Consider the following 18271-nt stretch of genomic DNA (forward strand, 5'->3'; position numbering starts at 1 on the left):
AATCCCAAGCCCAGCGAGGGCTCCCGCCGGGACAGCGGCGGCAGCGGCGGCGGCGGCGGCGGCGGCGGCGCGGGCAGCCCCGATCCCCGGCTCGCGCTCCGACTGCGGCCCCGGCTCCAGCTCGGACTCCGGCCCGGGCCCCGGCTCCTCCAGCGGCGCTCGCCGCTGCAGCTGAGACAGCGGCTCCAGAGGCGCCTGCGGCCGCGACCTCCTCCTTCGCCGCCGCCGCCGCCGCCCTCGCCGGCTTCCTCTATGTCTGCTCTGCGGGCGCGCAGCGCGTAGCCCAAGCGGCCGGCCGGCCGGCGGGCGGGCGGGCGCCCGGCGCGGGTGAGCGAGTGTGTGTGCGAGTGTGTGTGCGTGTGTGTGTGTGTGTGCGCGGGGGTGCGGGCAAGGCGGAGGGTGAGTGTGTGCGCGCGCCGTGGCCCATGCCCGCCGCCCCCGGCGCTGCGCCCCGCGCCGCTCCCGGCTGCTGCCTGTGCCATTTCTGATTTTGCAACTTGGGGGAAGAAGAAAAAAGCGAGAGAACGGAGCTTGCTCGCTGGGGGGGGGTGGGGAGGGGGGGAAGGAGAGCGGGCCCCCCCAAGATCGGAGCGCGGGGGGGAGCGGGCGAGGGGAGCAGGGGTGTTGGGGGGGGAGCCTGAGAGCCTGGGGGGGCTGCAAAAAGAGAGAAAGAAAACAGCAGGAACCACAACAAAACGCCAGCAGGGCGGGCGGGAGCGCAGCAGCAGCAGCGGGGCGGCCGAGGCAGTAGCGGCGGCGGCGGCGGCGGCGGCGGCGGCGGAGGCAGCAGCCGGTGCCCGGCTCGGGCTCGGCTCCCGCGACCCCGGGGCGCCGGGCGGGCCCCCCGCCCCCGCCCCCTCCCCCCTTCCCCTTCCCCTTCCCCTCCCAGCGCGCCCGCGCGCCCCGCGGCCCTCGGCGAGCAGCTCGGCTCCCCCCCAGCGCTCCCCGGGCCCAAAGATATGGCAATGGTAGTTAGCAGCTGGCGAGATCCGCAGGACGACGTGGCCGGGGGCAACCCCGGCGGCCCCAACCCCGCAGCGCAGGCGGCCCGCGGCGGCGGCGGCGGCGGCGCCGGCGAGCAGCAGCAGCAGCAGGCGGGCTCGGGCGCGCCGCACACGCCGCAGACCCCGGGCCAGCCTGGAGCGCCCGCCACCCCCGGCACGGCAGGGGACAAGGGCCAGGGCCCGCCCGGCTCGGGCCAGAGCCAGCAGCACATCGAGTGCGTGGTGTGCGGGGACAAGTCGAGCGGCAAGCACTACGGCCAATTCACCTGCGAGGGCTGCAAAAGTTTCTTCAAGAGGAGCGTCCGCAGGAACTTAACTTACACATGCCGTGCCAACAGGAACTGTCCCATCGACCAGCACCACCGCAACCAGTGCCAATACTGCCGCCTCAAGAAGTGCCTCAAAGTGGGCATGAGGCGGGAAGGTGAATATTTCTTCCGTGCTTTTTCTCCCGGAGCTTCGCCCGCCTCCCCGGCCCTCTTTCTTTCTCTCTCTCTCCCTCTCTCGCGGGGGTGGCTGCTGTCTGGGGCTGGGGCTCCTGCGGTCCCGGCCCGTCTCAGCTCCCCCCGGTCCCCGCTGCCTTCCTCCTCCAGCGTCTCCCCAACCCCACCCCCTACCCCCCACCCCAGCTCGCTGCCGCTGTCTCCCCCTCCCGGCCTGTACTCGTCTCCCCGGCTTCTCCACCCCGCCCGCTGCCTGCTCGGGACGGTGCCCCTAGGATCGTGAGCTGTGCTGGAAAATCCCCTCCCTCTGTCTTGGATGTGCCCGGTGTGTGTCTCTTTCCCGCGTGTGCGTGAGGATGCTCGGAGCTGTGCTGGCATGAACTTGGGGGGAGGGCTGCTTATTGCCCCCAGAAAACTCTGTTTCTGTGGTTTTTGTGTTTTTGTTCTTTTTCATTCCCCTTTCCTCTCCACGTCTTCATTGCCCTTTATTTAAGATGGGGGAGGGCTGGAGACTGGAGGACCATAGATCCCAGACTGCATCATCCTTTTGGAAGCTTAGCTTGGAAAAAGAGGAGTGAGATTTATTGCACTTGTAGGTCTAATTAGAAGGGAAGGGGGGGCGCTTCTGGCCTGTTCACTGGTTCCCTCTCCTCTCCACCGAGCTGGGGCCGCCTCCTCCAGAGCTGTGGCCTTGTTTTCACCCCTCTACTTTCAAAGGAAAGTTTGTGACTGAACCGTGCTTTCATAGTTGTGTCATTTTTTTTAAAGCATGATACTCGTTTTATTTCTTCATCAAACTCCACCCTCTGTTTAAATACTGCATACAAATTACAATTTACAACGGCATTTACCGATCCTTCTGATTTGTCTATAATGCATAGACTGCAGCTGGCATGAGCTTCAACATCATTTAATCCCTGTGTTGTATGGCTTTGGTTTCTTTTAACACAACTTTTCATGTTGTATTTAGATATGCTTCATGTTCATGTGGCAAGAAATGCAGCACTTTTCTTATAAATATATCTAGCCATTTACAGTTAAAGTTTATCTCCTGACAATCATTAAAGATGTCTTATAGTCAAATTAGCAAACCAGTCAATTTTGCAGAATGCAGATTACTCCTTATTGTAATTGACTTTAAAATTATATTTTATATGCCACAAGAAAAGAAATTGAATTTCTTCAGATCTCAAGGAGCAGGCAAATATGACGACTTCATTTCTAGCTCCAGGGAGATTTTATAAGCATCTGAAAAAAAAAAAACAAACTTTGAATTGTACTCTCATTTAATTGAAAAATAACTGCCAAGTTCAAAACTATAATTAGAAAAAAGTATTCTAGCCAGTTATGTTTTAAGAGCTTAAATTGCATTGAGGCTTGCATTAAAATGAGAATCAGTGCAAACTTAAGAAAATAGTGTACAACCTGAAGTAAGAAAGCTACGTGTACATGGACATATCTGTATTAATTTGTTGCGGGGGGAGAGTTCAGTAGCCCTAACTTTTCCTAAAGTTGTCTTTGTTTACATGGCAATTTAAAACGCTGGCACTGTTGAAGTAAAACATACACATAAAAAAAAAAAAAAACTTTGGTCAGCTTTAAGAACTCAAAGCATGCTTACGTTTTGCATTCAGATGGTTAATGAATCCAGTGTTTTTGCAGTTGCAAGCTCGTGCATTCACTGGGCAAAAGCTGGCTGCAGGTTGCTGTGGCACCTCACAGGACAGACATTAATTATATTTTCCACTTTTTTCAATAATGTTTGGCTACTGTAAGTTCAACTTCTTTCTTGATTTTTTTTTTTCAATTTTCTGTTGCTTTTAACAGTGAGAACTTTGTGTGGGGCGATGGGGAGGAGGGGGTAGGGGAGAGGTGCAGGATACTTGTTTTCTATTCACAAGTTGTAAGTGATGAGTAGGGTATGTAACTTCTGTCTATTTAAAGGATAATTCTATAGCATTTTTAGAGAATGTGGAAATATTTTGAACAAAACCTGCTTGCTTGCAAATGAAGAGGCAGCTAGGCACGTGCCTAGAACCACAACCTTTTCTCTGGTTTCGCCTGGGTTTTGTTTTTGTTTTACCCTGATTGGGTTCCTTCTGGAGGGGTGAGTGGGATGTCATTAATCTGCGTGTGACCTGGTGGTGGTCGAGGGGTTGGGGTGCACTTTCTCGGTCAGGCTAGGCTGGGGCGGGGGAAGCCCTTAACTCAGGCCTAGCTCTGGCCGGGTCTGGGGTGGCCAGGAGCGCCCGAGATGACCGGGCGGACCTAGCCACGGAGCTGGAGGGCTTCACCCCACGCCGTCTTCCTCCGGGTGTGGGCCGGGAGTGAAGGCCAGCGCCAAGGAAGATGCTCGGGGCGCTGGTGCCCGCGGGGACGAGCCTCCGCATTGTGTCGGTGCGCTGCGGGGCGGCACGGGCTGTTTGCAAGCCCCCTGGATGCACATTGCCTCTTTTCTCTCTTTCTTTTTGTCAGCGGTTCAGCGAGGAAGAATGCCTCCCACTCAACCCAATCCAGGCCAGTACGCACTCACCAACGGGGACCCCCTCAACGGCCACTGCTACCTGTCCGGCTACATCTCGCTGCTGCTGCGCGCGGAGCCCTACCCCACGTCGCGTTACGGCAGCCAGTGCATGCAGCCCAACAACATCATGGGCATCGAGAACATCTGCGAGCTGGCCGCGCGCCTGCTCTTCAGCGCCGTCGAGTGGGCCCGCAACATCCCCTTCTTCCCGGATCTGCAGATCACCGACCAGGTGTCCCTGCTCCGCCTGACCTGGAGCGAGCTGTTCGTACTCAACGCAGCCCAGTGCTCCATGCCGCTGCACGTGGCGCCGCTGCTGGCCGCCGCCGGCCTGCACGCCTCGCCCATGTCCGCCGACCGCGTCGTGGCCTTCATGGACCACATCCGCATCTTCCAGGAGCAGGTGGAGAAGCTCAAGGCGCTGCACGTCGACTCGGCCGAGTACAGCTGCCTCAAAGCCATCGTGCTGTTCACGTCAGGTGAGGCTGCGGCCGCTGGGAGGGCCAGGCCGGCGCCGGGAGCGCTCGCCCGCAGGCCCCGCGCCGCGCCGCGGCTCCCAGAGAGGCCCGGGCCCTCATCGGTCCGCGGGAGGCCGGGCCGGGCCCTGGGGCCTGCGGTGCCCGCGCGGGGGAAGCGGCCGGTGGCGCCGCTGCCATCTTGGGAGCGCAGCGGTGCGGGAGGCGAGGCGGCGCGGCTGCTGGCCGATCGGTGGCCCGGCCCGGCCCGGTCCGGCGGCCTGGAGCCCCGCGCAGGGCGACGGCGACGGGCGCGTGTCTGGCCGGGTAGGAGGGGTGGGTGGCGGGGAGGCGGTGCCGTGGATCCGTCTGGCTGCGCGCGTGTGTGCGGTGTGCATGTGTGTGCGATGTGTGTGTGCGCGCGTGTGTGCCGGAGCTCGGCGTTTCTGGGGGAGGAGAGGGAAGGAAGGGAACGTGGGAACGTGGCTTTCTCCTCTGCGTGGCACGCTCCCTGGCTGAGTTTCCCGACACAGTGAGACACACACACGGAGAGGTGGCAAGAGAAGAATCCGCGCAAATAAATCATAAATAATCCCGCTTTATGGCTGCCTGATTTTCCCTTATCGGAAACCATTCATGTTTGCAGTTGCTGAGGTTATTGAGGGTCGTAAAAAACGGATTCGATCTAAACAAGAAAGATAAAAAACAAAAGCAATGCCGGAGAACCCGCAAGTATGCGAGGATTCCCGCCCCGGAGATAAATCTCATAGCCCATGCGAAGCGCATGAACGTTGGAAATTTAACAGAGTGCCTTAAAAATATCACATTAAATGTAGGCAGTGGTAACATGCATGTTAACAATTTCTCTTATGATAGATGGTTCAAATTAACTTCCAGGAAAGTGCATTAGCGTAGCCTTTGAAGGCTCTCGTCTGAGCCTGAGAACACTGCCCCCCTTTTATTATTGTAACCTGCAAGAGGGAAACATATAAACACCCAGGACAGCAGGTAATGGGGGGAAATATAAACAAAGCCAGAAAGGACGCTGGTGGGGAACAGAGCTGCTCAGACTGGGTCTCCGGCCTGGCCCACTGTGAGCAGAGTTAGCTGCCATTTTTACCACCATTATTGGCCCTATTGTTTTTAATTCCTCCATTCAGAGAACAAATAAACCATCCTAATAAATCTATCCTAGAGCCAGGACCTCCAAAGGCCAAATTAAAACCATTCTCAAGCAGGGATGGCAAAACCCCTCTCCCAAGGCCTTGCTGAACAGTAAGCAGTGGTATAATCTATCAATATTTCCTGGCTTTCATGCGTGAAGAATCGTATTTACATTGTATTAAAATGACTCTTAAATTTGCACAATATTGTAATGTAGCAAATGTAGTATTAATATCGATCTGAACAGCAGATAATTTATTTAGACAAGAGCATCTCATTTGTATGCAGGGTGGCCCGAGCCGTGGACTTGGACTGCCCCCCTTTTACTTTCAGTGCAAATGCAGGTCTGCTAGTGGGAGAGGGAGTTATTCTTTGCAAGAGGATAAAGTGAGAACCTTAAAACAAATGGAAGATTTATTGAATCGCCTCCTCGGTGTTTGAATGCGTTTTATCTTAATAAGTCTTCTTGATGGAAACGTGTTTTTCAAAAGTGACAAAGAGCCTGGGAAGTAGCGACCCGGCTGCTTTAGTTCTGGCAGGCCTAGGGCCTGGCTGGCTCTCCACTACCCAGCTCTTTAGCCAAATTAATCAGGAAGCAAGCCAGTGTTGGGGAAGCTGGGGTTTTACAATCTCACCCAGTTAGGTGTCTTGAAGCAGAATTGTGACTTGGAGCTGGACAGAGGTCTTCTCAAGCAAAGTCTCCCTCCCTTTTCCTTGTCCCCCACTAAGGTTCTTTGAACCCCCTTGACTTTTCTGATCTCCTGCCCTTTCCCAGAGAGAGGCGAGGACCGTGCAGGCTGCAGGGAAGATTGTGGAATTATTCATGCTTTTCTTTCAACTTTCCATCCTAAAATGTCCCTATGAAAAATCTTCCTTTAAAAAAAAAAAAAAAGTTTTCCCAAAGACATTTCTTAAACCAAGTCTTCAAGGTGCAAGGAGGCCGAGAAGTGAACAATGACATTATTTTGTCGGGAAAATTGCAAGAAGACTATCTGAAAATGGAAATAGAGCTGTCAGTAGTAATTCACCCCCCCTCCTCCATGTAACACATTTCCACTTTTGACTAAACTTGTTTTGATTGCTAGCCAGAAGGGAATTCATGGGAAGCCTTCTCAAAGTCATCCAACTTTTAAGCAAACTTTGAATGATGGAAAAGACAGTTTTAGACATATTGTCCAACGAGGTTTGCTCCGGCTAAGTATTTGAAGCTGGCACGGGGGTTCCCTGTGGTGGTTTTCACATTTGGCCTCCGGATGGTATGTTTAATCCTTAATATTCTGGACGGCATCCAAGGACTAGGTCATGACCTGAACTTACTTTAAAAAAAAAAAATTCATTAATTCATACACCTAAATATTCTCTCAAATAAATGAGACTTTCCCTGAAAGGAGCCATCTAGTTAACATAAATACAATAAATCCATTTTCAACACAATAATAACTTTGATTTCTAGTTATGGCAGCTGATTACATCTATATTTCCTGAACTAAACTCTTCTGAATGCACAACATGAAATACATTCTCTGCACTACAAAGGCTAAGCCGGGAAGGCCTGAGCGGTAATGGTTATTTATTTACATAATTTCTTTTCCATACACTGTAGAAGAAATATCGAGGGTTTCCACATTGACACTCCCATATAAAAAGCGAGACATGGATTTTGCACATTCTGCCTCCTTTTCTTATCTGGGGTATAACTCATGGAGTGTAAATATATACTGGATCTCACCCCTTGCTCACCTAGTTTTGCTCCCACAACCACCTACTTGATCTGAGAGCTCACACTGTCACTCCACAGTTGGGGGAATCCTGTGGCAGAAATATCTGGAGTAGGAATGAGTAGCTAGAGTAGGAGGCCAGGCCCAGTTTAGGGCTCCTGCCCCAGAGGAGGCACAGTGCTGGCAAGCTGGCACTTTGCAGCAGGGGTCCAGCTACAGGCATCCTGCCTTCAAAGCCCGAAAGAACTCTGACCACGAAGCCAACACAGAGCCCAGGCTCGCCTTTCCAACTCCCTTGGAGTTGCCCAGCTGGGGGACAGGTAGTGATCTTGCATGCTGGGGGCCCTAAGTGTAAATATCAGATACATATTTTACAGATCCAAAGAGATGCCATGTGGGTCTTTAAAAAAAATCTACCTGGGTGCCAATGAGTCCCTTGCATGCTGCATTCTCTGAGGCTGAGTGGGATCCTGTGCCATAAGGGGCAGATAAAGCCTGTAAAGCAAGATAGATGTAAATATGAGTCTGCTCAGGGGTCATAGAGCAGAATCAGGTTAGCCTGCAGGCCAAGGGCAGACCTCAGGGTCCCCTCTCCAAGCACTGAAGCACCAAAGTGCTCCTGCCCCCAGCCCACTAGCCATAAAGTCTCCCTGACTTCCCAAGTCAGGCTAGTGTGGATGCACCCGAATGGCTGGCTAGAGTAATTAGACATCTGAGAGGAACCCAATCTGGATCCGGGGTCAAAGGAGACCTGCCTCAGAAGTTCTTGAATTATCACTAGTTTTATTTGTATTTTTGCTTAAGGCCATAGCCTTGTAGATGAAGGTGTTAGACTGCTTTGTAAGTCCCAGTTCTTGAAATAGAGACATAAAGCTCAAGAAACTCAGCAGACACAGGTTCCGCTTTGAATCATTCGCTGTGTCTTCTTTGGGTTACACTTGCCCATTCACAATTAGATGGTGTCCTTTGGTGGGGGGGCATCACCAGGCATGCATTTCTTCCCAGATCTATCTATATATTAGCAAACTCCGCCTTTGCTCTCTAGTCAACCTCCTGACTGGCTAAGGGCTCCTCTGTGATCTTCCTGTTTTTTTAAATATTTATTATTAATACAAGAAACAACATTGGTGTTTGAACTAGAAGAAGAAGCCTTCGCTTCCTCTGATTCCACCTTCCCCTCCACTGGCTTGCCTCTAGTTAGTTGATACAGTATAAGCTGCTGTCTTGGAATATTTTTAGTAGACCAAGAAGAGCCCCTGGTTGACATGAGATTAAACACACAGGTTTTCAGACGTTTCCTTGCATATAGGTGCATTTTTTCTCTTAGTCCTGCGACAGGAAGCCTGTGTCTCCAAATCCTCCCTCAACCCCCACCTCCCAGTCCTCAAGCAGCAGCAGCAGCTGCTGCCCCCAGCCCAGCTTTGTGTCTGATCGCTGAAGTTGTCTCCTTTCTATAGCCTGGAGTAACTAAGCCATATTCCTTCTGATTATTATACAGCTTACAGAGATGTGACCAGTTTTCAATTACTTGATCCAAGGCACCGATAGAAGTGTTCACCTTCACTAAGGATTTGCTGCAGACTTCTTGCTTGCATAGATAGTGGATCGCAGATCCTATCTTGCTAAAGCCTGGGCTTGATCTGATTGCAGGCACTGCCAGCCTACGATTCCTTACCCCCACCTCCCATGCGTCTGTGCACTACACAATCTAGGTTCTCCTGCTTGGGGTTGTTTGGGTTTGAGAGAGGGCCTCCCAAGAAGTGTTTTAGAGCCGCCTCCAGGCTGCATATTTCTTCAGGGCTCCTGGACACCCCCAAAATCTGGGGCAAAGAGGGCAGAAGTCCTTCCTTTAATGAGCACAGCGGAAAAGATGCTCCCCTGCAGGCGGAGGCCAGGTTGCTCCGTATAGCAAACATGGCTCCAGCATCGTACATTATTTAACCCAAAGGTGAAAGAGGAAACACAAAGGAAATAGAGAGAGTGTGTCTGCAAGTGTGCGCTCCTCTCTTCGGTTCCCCTAGGCTCGGTGGGGGTTTGATTTATATTTTTATTGGTCTTGGGGTCTGGGGGGAAGGAAATAGGGAAGAAGGAGTAGGGAGCCACGAAGAAGGGAGGATTTTTCTTTTTCCTCCAATTTCTGTTTTTTCCGCCTTTGCTTCTTATTAAAAAAAAAAAAATGGAATGGCGTGTTGTTTATGACCTTGCTGGTGGCTGACCTAACCGTGTGCCCCCTCCCCTGGTCTCTCCTTGCTGTGGCTGCGCGGGCAGATGCCTGTGGCCTGTCGGATGCGGCCCACATCGAAAGCCTGCAAGAGAAGTCGCAGTGCGCGCTGGAGGAATATGTGAGGAGCCAGTACCCTAACCAGCCCAGCCGCTTCGGCAAACTGCTACTGCGGCTGCCCTCGCTGCGCACCGTGTCCTCCTCGGTCATCGAGCAACTCTTCTTCGTCCGTTTGGTAGGTAAAACCCCCATCGAAACTCTCATCCGCGACATGTTACTATCCGGGAGCAGCTTCAACTGGCCTTACATGTCCATCCAGTGCTCCTAGACCTTGGGCGCTTCCCACCTGCCCCCAGCCCCTAGAGACTCACAGCACCGGCGGGGGGCCATGGACTCCAAAGCCGCGGAGACACCAGGCGGCCGATGCAGGGTGCGGCGGGGCTGGGCAGGGAGGGAGGAGGGCCGGGGGGCGACAGGAGCCGCCCACGGCGCAGACAGGCAAACCGAAGCTGCAAACCTGGAGAAAAAAAAAAAGAGAGAGAGAGACTCTTTTTAGTATCAGATCCGGGAACACGTTCGAAAGGAAAGAAAACAGGCCCTTCTGTCTGGTGAGAAAAAGAAAACCAATTTGGGAAGAGAGGACCATGAAAATTTTAATAAAACAGAAGGAGACTAATGGACCTTCCAGGATTTATTGTGGACGGATGTGGATATATTCTGTACAGAAAACAACACCCATGGAAGTGGACCGAATCCTATGTAGAAACACACACACACACATACACACACACCACACACACAGACATTGTTATTCATTTTGTAAAATACTAGTCTTTATTTTCATTTTTTTGTAAAATTTAAACATCGTATGCACATAAAAAAAGAAACAAGAATTAGGGGAAAATAACATTTTCCAAATAATTATAAAAAAAATTGTCCTGTGTCTATGTATCTATATCTGTTTTGTATTTTTTTCTGGTTCCAAACCAGATTTCCTGTGATTCTATACTAATAATTTTTGATATAACCCTTTGCTTCTTATAATGAGTGCGATATATGTTGTCGAGGCTGTTCTTCAAGAATTAAAATCGAAGTGAAAATTTAAACAAAAAATAAAAAGAATTTAGCAAAACCCATGTGTCTGTTTGCTTGACAGATGTCATCAGTGCAAGAGAACCCTCCAATTAATTGCCATTCCAATTATTAGAATGGGGTGGGGAGAAACTTTAAGGTCCATTACCAAGTTGGCTAGATTTATTTCCTAAAACCAAGCAGCTGCTTTGGGATTGTAAATGTGGAAGACCAGGTTCTGCGTGGGACAGAGTGGGCAGGAAGAGCACCCTTCGGTGCCGCTACGGGGAGCAGCCATCTTGACCTTGTAGGTGGTGGGCAGCCAGCACCCAGCTGGCCAGGAGTCTGGAACAGACCTGGTCCCCTAGGGTCGAGCCTCTGTGCCGCCAGCTTCAGCCTCTGCAGGTGGGAATGTGCCTGGCTGGAGAGGCATGGAGCCCTGGACATAGGGGTTTCAGGACGGAAAGATGCCTCTGTGCTTGGCTGTGACTAGAGGGTCAGGCTCTTCCTAGCTCTTCTCTGGAGAGAATTGGGGTCTCAGCTGTGAGCCCTGGCTTTGCTCCCCCTATGGTTTGCTAAAGAGCGGGCTACGCTTTGCTCTTCACTCCAGACCCTGTGACAGGGGTTCCCTGGAGGGCCCTCCAAGCTCCATTGGGCATCTGGAAGGGCCCCCCCTGTGGCACTTAGACGTGTGGATCTGGAACTTGGGGGTCCAGGAGCTGGACTGGAGTAGCTGATTTTTTCAAGAAGCTGCACTGGAGTCCTAGTGGTCTTTTCAGGGCAGAAACCTACTAAGGCCTCTCCTTGGGTGGGGAGGGTGCTCTCTGTAACAGCTTTCAGAGCATGAATGTTTTATAGGATCCGAGTTGGTGCTTCAAGAACACAAATAGCCAAGGGAGCTTTTTCTTAATGTATTAATAATGCCAGCTCTTTAAAAATAACACCTCTTTGCTTCTCCCCTCACCTTCTCCCCCAGCCCCAAACAGCCAAAGCTATACTTTCAGAAGTCAGTGGCAAAGTTTGCTCTCAGTTTGCTGTCTAGAAGTCTCCAGGTGGCTCCAGTCCACCTAAAGTTTTAATATTCCAGGTGCGGTGCAGCCTGGCACCACTTTCTGTGCAGAAGCCCCTGCAGGTCCACCTGGGGATGGGCCTGAGCCCTAGGACAGCTAGACTGATAAGATGTGTGGGGTGTGGAAAGGCCCCCCTCCAGCCACTGGGTCCCTCCTGCCTTCCTGCAGGTCCCACCCAGCTCTGGGCCTCATCCTTTGCATCACACCCAGGGACAGTGTTTTTGGGGCCTAGGCTGAATTGTTTGCAGGTTGGGCACCCAAGGCAGGAGGGGTGTGGGAAGAACTCATATTCAACCGCTGACCACTTCCCAGGAAGTCTCAGGGGGCCTTCCTGGGGGCACTGCTGGGGGTGGGGAGGGGAGCTGAGCTGCCTCCAAGCTCTCACCCATCTTCCCTGCCTTTCTTGAAATGAGATGTAAATATATTCATTACAGTGTGATCCCTCTGATGAAAACAGATAAACATTTTCCTAGGTCAGAAACATATTTTTCAATTAATTTCAATATGGAGGTACAAGGCACCCAGTGTGGGACTCGTCCGGGAAAACAAGGTCCTGGGTGTAGGAAGCACTTCTTCCGGGGGGTCCGGGGGTGACAGTACTAACTTGGCTCTTGCTGGACAGGGCCAGGAACATTGCCTACAGCCCGGGCAATCCCAATGACCTCTCTAAATAAGCCTGGGCCTAAACTGGGGGTGGGGGTGGGTGGGCAGAGGACCTGCACAGCATGGGAAGAAGAGCTGGCCTTCCTGGGGTCTCACAGGCTTGGTCTAGGAACCAGGAGGCTCCGAGGGCTCCTCGCAAGGTAGAAGTAAGAGATGCTCTGCTCCGTTCTCAAGCAGCCCCGCCTGGGGGGGCTGCAGGTAGGGAGTTTCGATCTGCCGTCTTCTGAGTGGCTGAGATGGTCCCCGCCTGCATTAGACACACAGAGACAGTCATCTTAAGAGGTCTCTGTATCTCAACCAGAGACATGGAGCCTCCTGGGGACTCCGGGGCCCTGTGGGCGCCCCCTGCAGAGCCGGACAGGGGGCGCGCTGTCTGCCCCTCGAGGCTTTCAACTCTCAGGGTGCGCAGTCCGGCCGCATGAATCTGCTCACACTAAGGGAAAGTTTAGGAACTGAGACCGAGGCATCTAAGCCACCGGTTGAGGCTTCCGACGACCAGGAAGCCTTGTCTCTGCTCCCAGCCATCGAAAAGCTCCTTGGCCCAGTTGACTAGTGGCCGGTGAGGGGGCGGGGGTTTCGGGGAGTTGTTAGGGGATCCGGGAGTGGGGAAGGTAAGGGCCGGTCGCCCCGCGGAGAAGCAGCCCAGGAAAGGCTGGGGTGGCCCTGCTCTGGATCCTGGACGTCCTCAGACCCTGGGAGCCACTGGGCAGAAGGCCGCCTGGACCGGGGGCATCTCTGCCTTGGTTGGCCATCTGGAGGCCCCTGAGCAGCGAGCCGCGTTGGAGCAAAAGGCGCCAGGGGGAGCCCTGGGCCCCGGGTGTGAGGCCCGCGGGCAGGTGTAGGCCAGACCGGCCGCTGGGGGTGCGCGGCGAGCGGAGCTGGTCTCACTGGGGGGCCGGGGGGGGGTGTAGAACCAACAGACTCCCCCCTCCCAGGGCAAGAGGAAAGCTATCTTAACAGGTGGAGAGCGGCCCACACAAGGTGACTTCCTTCTGGAAATTACCTGTGACATATAAAAGCCAAGCGTTCCCCTTTCTAACCCAAACACTTGCTGGGTGATTGCGAATCTGAGGGGCCTTTGAAGTCGGTTTAAACTACTTTAGCCACCCAGCTTTGCTGAAAACATCAAAAAAAAGACTGTCTTGGGACTGGCTCTCCTCCAGGAATCTCTAGGGCCCGGGGCTGCGCCCCCATCCGCCGTGGAAGGACAAGGACTGGCCCAAGGGAGTTAAAATCTGACCTTTGCCCCTGACACGCACAACTCAACCTGCGACCAGGCCTGGCCGAAAGCCCGGGGATGAGGATGGACCCACCTCCCCCAGGACCACCTAGGGCTTCGGGAACTCTGCCCCTCGGGGGGTTCAGGCTCAGGGGTCTCTGGCGGCGGCAAAGGGGGTCGGTCCGGTCCTGGAAGCCCCTCGGGCCAACTCTGGGCCAGGAGCGCCAGGGATCTGCAGTCCCCCCGCACCCAAAGCTACCTGAGCTAGTCTGCTTGAAAGAGGCAAAAGTTGATTTTTATTTATTTATTTTTGAATCCTCCTTCTCCGCCTCCGCTGGTAGGCAGTCCTTCTATCTCCTACAGCAGCAGCATCACCTCTTAAGCTCCTCGATGCCTCAGAACACATCACCTGAACGTCTCCGCAGGGGGAAACCACGAAGGAGCGCTGGGGAGGGGATTGCGGGAAACCCAAGTGGGGAACTAATAAAACTCTTGTTAGAGGGCCTGCTCGGGATCCGTGGCGTCACTGGGCCTTCTGCTCGGAAAGCCAAAGAGTTGTATTCCTAAATGAGTTAAAGACCCATTTACCTCTGTCGTGTTCTATTCATCAAGCCCCAAGTTGAGAGTTCCTAACATGAAACTATTTGTTTGCTTACACAACCAGCTGGGCGCAATTTCACGTCTGAGATATCTATCTGAAAGCGCCCCTCATTTATTATCTCTCCTTGTCAGCGAATCCATTTTCCAGCTCCCCCTCCCCCCTTTGGACTTTATTTATTTATTTAGGGGGTGGGGGGGAGACTCCTTTGCCTGGGAGGACCTGGGTCTGGAAGGCTCCCAGGGGAGTGGCCGCTCCAACTCGGTTTCTGCGTGGACCAGGGGCCGGGGAAGGCGCGCTCGCCGCCACCGCTGACCCCGGCGTGGGCCCGCCCGGAGACGACAGAGCTGCCTTTCTGCCTGGATGTCCTCCCCGCTAGGTCGTCCCAGAGTCAGCCACAACCACCTGTGCGAGGCAGGGCGGGCGGAGGCCGGCCCGGGAGTTCACGAGCCTCTCTCCCGGAGTGGGGGGCCCGAGGTACGAGATACGATCCGGATTTGAGAGATGCTTGACTCAAAGCCTCACCTAGTCCCGTGGGGCCAATTTCTTCTCCTGGGGCCCCGGAGCGCGGAGTGAGTAACCAAGATGTAAATAGTTGTGTGATGGGCTGGGGGAGGAGGTGCGGGGGTGGGGGGGGGGGCGCAGCGCACTTATTGTGTGTGCTGAGGGAAGAAGGATGCACGTGGTTTCAATTTTGAAGCACAAAGAAATAACAGGCAATGCAGAAAATAGGTTTATGAATGTAATTGAGAGGAAAGAAAACAATTAACACGGTGCAAGGTTGCACACTCGCCTTCTCCTCTACCCCAATTTTGAGCAATCCGGGATCATGGGAATAGAGTGGGTCCAAGCAGTTGGAGCCAGCTGACAAGGCAACCCCTGAAGGAGATCACAGTGATGGGTGGATAATGTGTCTATCCATCTCCTAGTCGGCTGAGGCCTCCTCCAACCAAGCTGAGAGAAAGAGATCAAATCCCCAAGCCCAACGTATAAAAGAGCCCCAGTAGTAAAAGTGGAAAGGAGAAAGGGGTGTCTGTAACTGAGAGGAGGGAGGAAGAGAGGGAGATAGCCAGAGATTTCTTTAAGACAGACCAGGCTGGTCTCCGCAAGCTATCCTATTGTGTTGATTTAGGAAGACATTGCTGTATATAACGTTTAAGGCTGATAATATCATTGCACAGCCAGATAAATAAAGCGTTGGCCCAACAGTGGGGTCAGCGATCGATCTCTAGGCTCAGAGGAAAAAGGAGTGAGACAGGGTCGTGCAGGAGCCTCTGTCTGTGTGCTTGTCAGTCGGCACGCATGAGCCTGAGTGTGTGTGAGCGTGAGGGTGTGCGAGAGAGAACTGAGTCTTCAGCTGGCCAAGAGGCTCATTAGCATTCCTAACCCATGGACCTGCGCTGACAACTAACAGAGATATCCCGCTCACCACCAGGCCTCCTCTCCTTTTGTCTTCAGATCTGGAGGAGAAAAAGATTTCTCAGTGGAAGCTGGAGCCTGAACTTACATTTGGTTGTTGGAGATTCTGGGTACTAAAAAAAAGAAAAGAAAAGATCCTAGGATCTCGCCTGATCTTTTACTCTGCTTTTAGAAACTTCTTTCCCCAAGAAAGAAACTTTTTTGTTTTTCTCTCTCAAATTGTAATAGGCTTGTTGAAACTCCAAGCTTAAATGAGACAGAAAATCCTCTGAAAAATATTTTGCCTTTTCTCCTTGTTGACACGCAGAGAGGTGAATGTTTATATGTTTGGCTGACAGACACATGTAAAGCTGGTACTTGTAGTTAAAAGATTTCTAGACTATAGCAACCAGGGGTTGTTTGAGCTTTTAGTTTCTCTTCTTTCTTCAGCTTGCTTTTTTTTTTTTAATGATGCAATTCATTTTATTTTCTATAATAAATACCCTGCTTATTACTTTATCGCTCTTCATTGTTTAAATGAACTTCTTTCAAGATTAAATAAGATCTAGTTTTTGTACTATCAGAAATAAGCAATTTTGGAGGTCTCCACTATTTTAAGAAGCATTTAAAAATAATATTAATTCAAGCAATTTTAATCACCTTACACCTATTTGGGAGAAAAGTGTATTTTTACCATATTTCACAGGGATAAATATGCATCCACTTTGCTTTCCTAGATCCTCTGCCTTGAACTACCATCAAAGGAGGCAGATAGTGTACAAATTATCCCATGTTGACAGATGTTTGTCACTTAGTAACTTCTTTCCAAGTTTTTTTCCCCTCCCCTAAGCCTTCTTTCTAGCTTGCTTTGTTGTTTTAAAATATGCATGTCTCTCACTGGAATGCCAGTCACGAGTACAAACTTTGTGTCCAACCTCCCACATGAAATGATCCTTTTAGAGGGAACTCGATATGTCTCAATCTGCACTTCACTCAAAGCCTCTGAGTATCGGCCACTCACTGACTGGTCCTGGCTCCAAAGTAACTCAGCAGAAACGAGTTTCCTACTAAAAAATCCCCTCGAATGTCTCCCAGGGAAGAAATATAGCTCCTATAATTAAAGGAGGCAACGGCCAGAGGGGGAAATGCAGCCGGCAGCCAAAAAAAAAAGTAAGAGTTTTATTTATTTGCTGATTGAACTTGTGTTGTCATGACCAGCAGGTTTATCCACACTGGAACTCCTGGAGGTGTGTGCACAAGAGGGAGAGGTGGAGAGGAAGGGGAAGGGAAAGATGGCATAGAATAGGAAGAATGAAGCAAAGAGGACAGCTGGGGGAAAGAAAAAAATGATCTGTGGGACAATGTAGGGAAATTTCTTTGCACAGGATTTGAGTAGAAACTTGTAGTGAGGAATATGGGAGGGGGTTGCTCAGAGGAGATGAAGGGGTAATTATGGTAAATTCTTGAAAGCAGGGTATCATCAGGAAAAGGAGGACTCTCACTGTTTTCCCTAGAAGAGTAATGTGACAGCAGGAAAATTATTAGCTGTGTTGTGTGTGGCGGTTTCGGTATGCGGGGGGTGGAATTATGAAGAGAGGAACCAGAGAGGAGGGAAGAAGTTCCAGGACTCTAAACAGAAGTGTCAGGGAACCATAAGCCCTCCACCCTCCTTGGCAAAAGTTGCCTAGGAGGTGTGGATGTGAAAGCTACTCTAGAAGACATCATCTTTGCATCTTCTTTTTTTAATTGGTTTCATCAATTGGGCTCATTCTGGCCTCAGATCCGCTTCCAGGATGATTCAGCCCCTGAGATGAAGAACACCTCCCAATCTCTTGGACCACCCCCCACAAGCTTCAAATCAGAAGGAGTACTCAGCCTGAGCAGCTCATTTCTATTAAAAAGGCAAAACTTGAGCACTGATGAAAAACAGATGAATTTTTTTTTCCTCCCTCTCTCTCTGAAACAGTTACTCTCTTCTACTGATGTGAAGTGACGTCAGCAAGGCCTGTCCTATCCCCTTGGAGAGAAGGGAGTGAGGAGGAGGGGATGGAAGGAGGGAGCTGGGAGAAAGAGCTAAAGAAAAAGAGAAAAAGCAAACTGGAGGAAGAGAGGACCGCGAAGGGGGTGGGGAGGACAACATGGGAATGAGTCTTCTACACTCGGGGGCCAGTTCCACCAACAGTGGGCAAAACAATGCTTGCGAAGCCGGGGGTTGGTGGAACACCTTTCTCTCCTCTCCCGCGATCTACATATTCTAACATATGGAAAGCTTACAGGCCCTGTGCACTTATAGAAGCCGATAATGCATTAGCTCTCAGCAATATTTACAGCACCACTTTTAATACACACCAGATGGTTCGCGACTGTGCCGCCCCAGCCAGCTCACTCCTCGATTTTACTCGGCGGCACTTTGTTGCAATTACGCTCCATGCTGAGACCAATTTTATTGGTGACCTATTTTTCATATTTTGTAGCATTTTATGTTTTTTAAAAAAAAACCCACCTACTCTCTGGCCTTTTTGTAAAGGGCAACGCGCAGGAAGGGAGAACTTAGGAGGACGGCGGGACTGTTTAGGTGGATATTAATATTTATCATGATGTTCCATACCTCGGGTTTAAGTGAGTCAACCGGATAGACATAAGTACTCCGGTCATTATGTTTGTTCACTCACCCCCCGTTTGTCAGACCCCCACGGACTGTCTACACGGCGCGCTTGCCTCCG

At 51.8% G+C, this 18271-nt stretch overlaps 3 protein-coding genes across 10 annotated transcripts in view; 1 reads left to right on the plus strand and 2 right to left on the minus strand.

Annotated features, from left to right (window-relative positions):
* The window catches only part of LOC145510938 (uncharacterized), a 157108-nt gene extending 156626 nt beyond the window's left edge, over positions 1 to 482 (minus strand). Inside the window, exon 1 of the mRNA XM_081503113.1 lies at positions 11 to 482. Within this exon, the coding sequence (XP_081359239.1) occupies positions 11 to 482 (472 nt within the window). The remainder of the gene's footprint in view (positions 1 to 10) is intronic.
* Positions 298 to 10661, plus strand: NR2F1 (nuclear receptor subfamily 2 group F member 1). Of its 6 annotated transcripts, none has more exons than XM_081498738.1 (4): positions 901 to 1078; positions 1205 to 1428; positions 3923 to 4450; positions 9577 to 10661. In XM_081498738.1, exons 1-4 carry the CDS (start codon positions 960 to 962, stop codon positions 9855 to 9857), a joined length of 1152 nt encoding a protein of 383 aa, XP_081354864.1. In that variant the 5' UTR covers positions 901 to 959; the 3' UTR covers positions 9858 to 10661. The 6 variants fall into 6 exon arrangements, with proteins under 6 accessions (XP_081354861.1, XP_081354864.1, XP_081354862.1 ...); XM_081498736.1 differs by having other exon boundaries at positions 901 to 1043; positions 1083 to 1428; XM_081498737.1 differs by having other exon boundaries at positions 901 to 1043; positions 1125 to 1428.
* The window catches only part of ARB2A (ARB2 cotranscriptional regulator A), a 424113-nt gene continuing 411666 nt past the window's right edge, over positions 5825 to 18271 (minus strand). For 2 of the 3 annotated variants that reach the window (XM_081498710.1, XM_081498707.1), the window contains 3 exons: positions 9901 to 10046; positions 7726 to 7803; positions 5825 to 6906 (listed from right to left, as the gene is read on the minus strand). In XM_081498710.1, coding sequence (XP_081354836.1) covers positions 6904 to 6906; positions 7726 to 7803; positions 9901 to 10046 — 227 coding nt within the window. In that variant the 3' untranslated portion in view covers positions 5825 to 6903. Of the gene's footprint in view, positions 6907 to 7671; positions 7804 to 9900; positions 10047 to 18271 lie in introns of those variants that run through there. The other variant, XM_081498706.1, reaches the window with a different exon arrangement.

The sequence above is a fragment of the Giraffa tippelskirchi genome, chromosome 6 (genome assembly GCF_054371585.1).
Source record: "Giraffa tippelskirchi isolate mGirTip1 chromosome 6, T2T-mGirTip1v1.2.pri, whole genome shotgun sequence".
In the NCBI taxonomy this organism is placed as follows: Eukaryota; Metazoa; Chordata; class Mammalia; order Artiodactyla; family Giraffidae; genus Giraffa; species Giraffa tippelskirchi.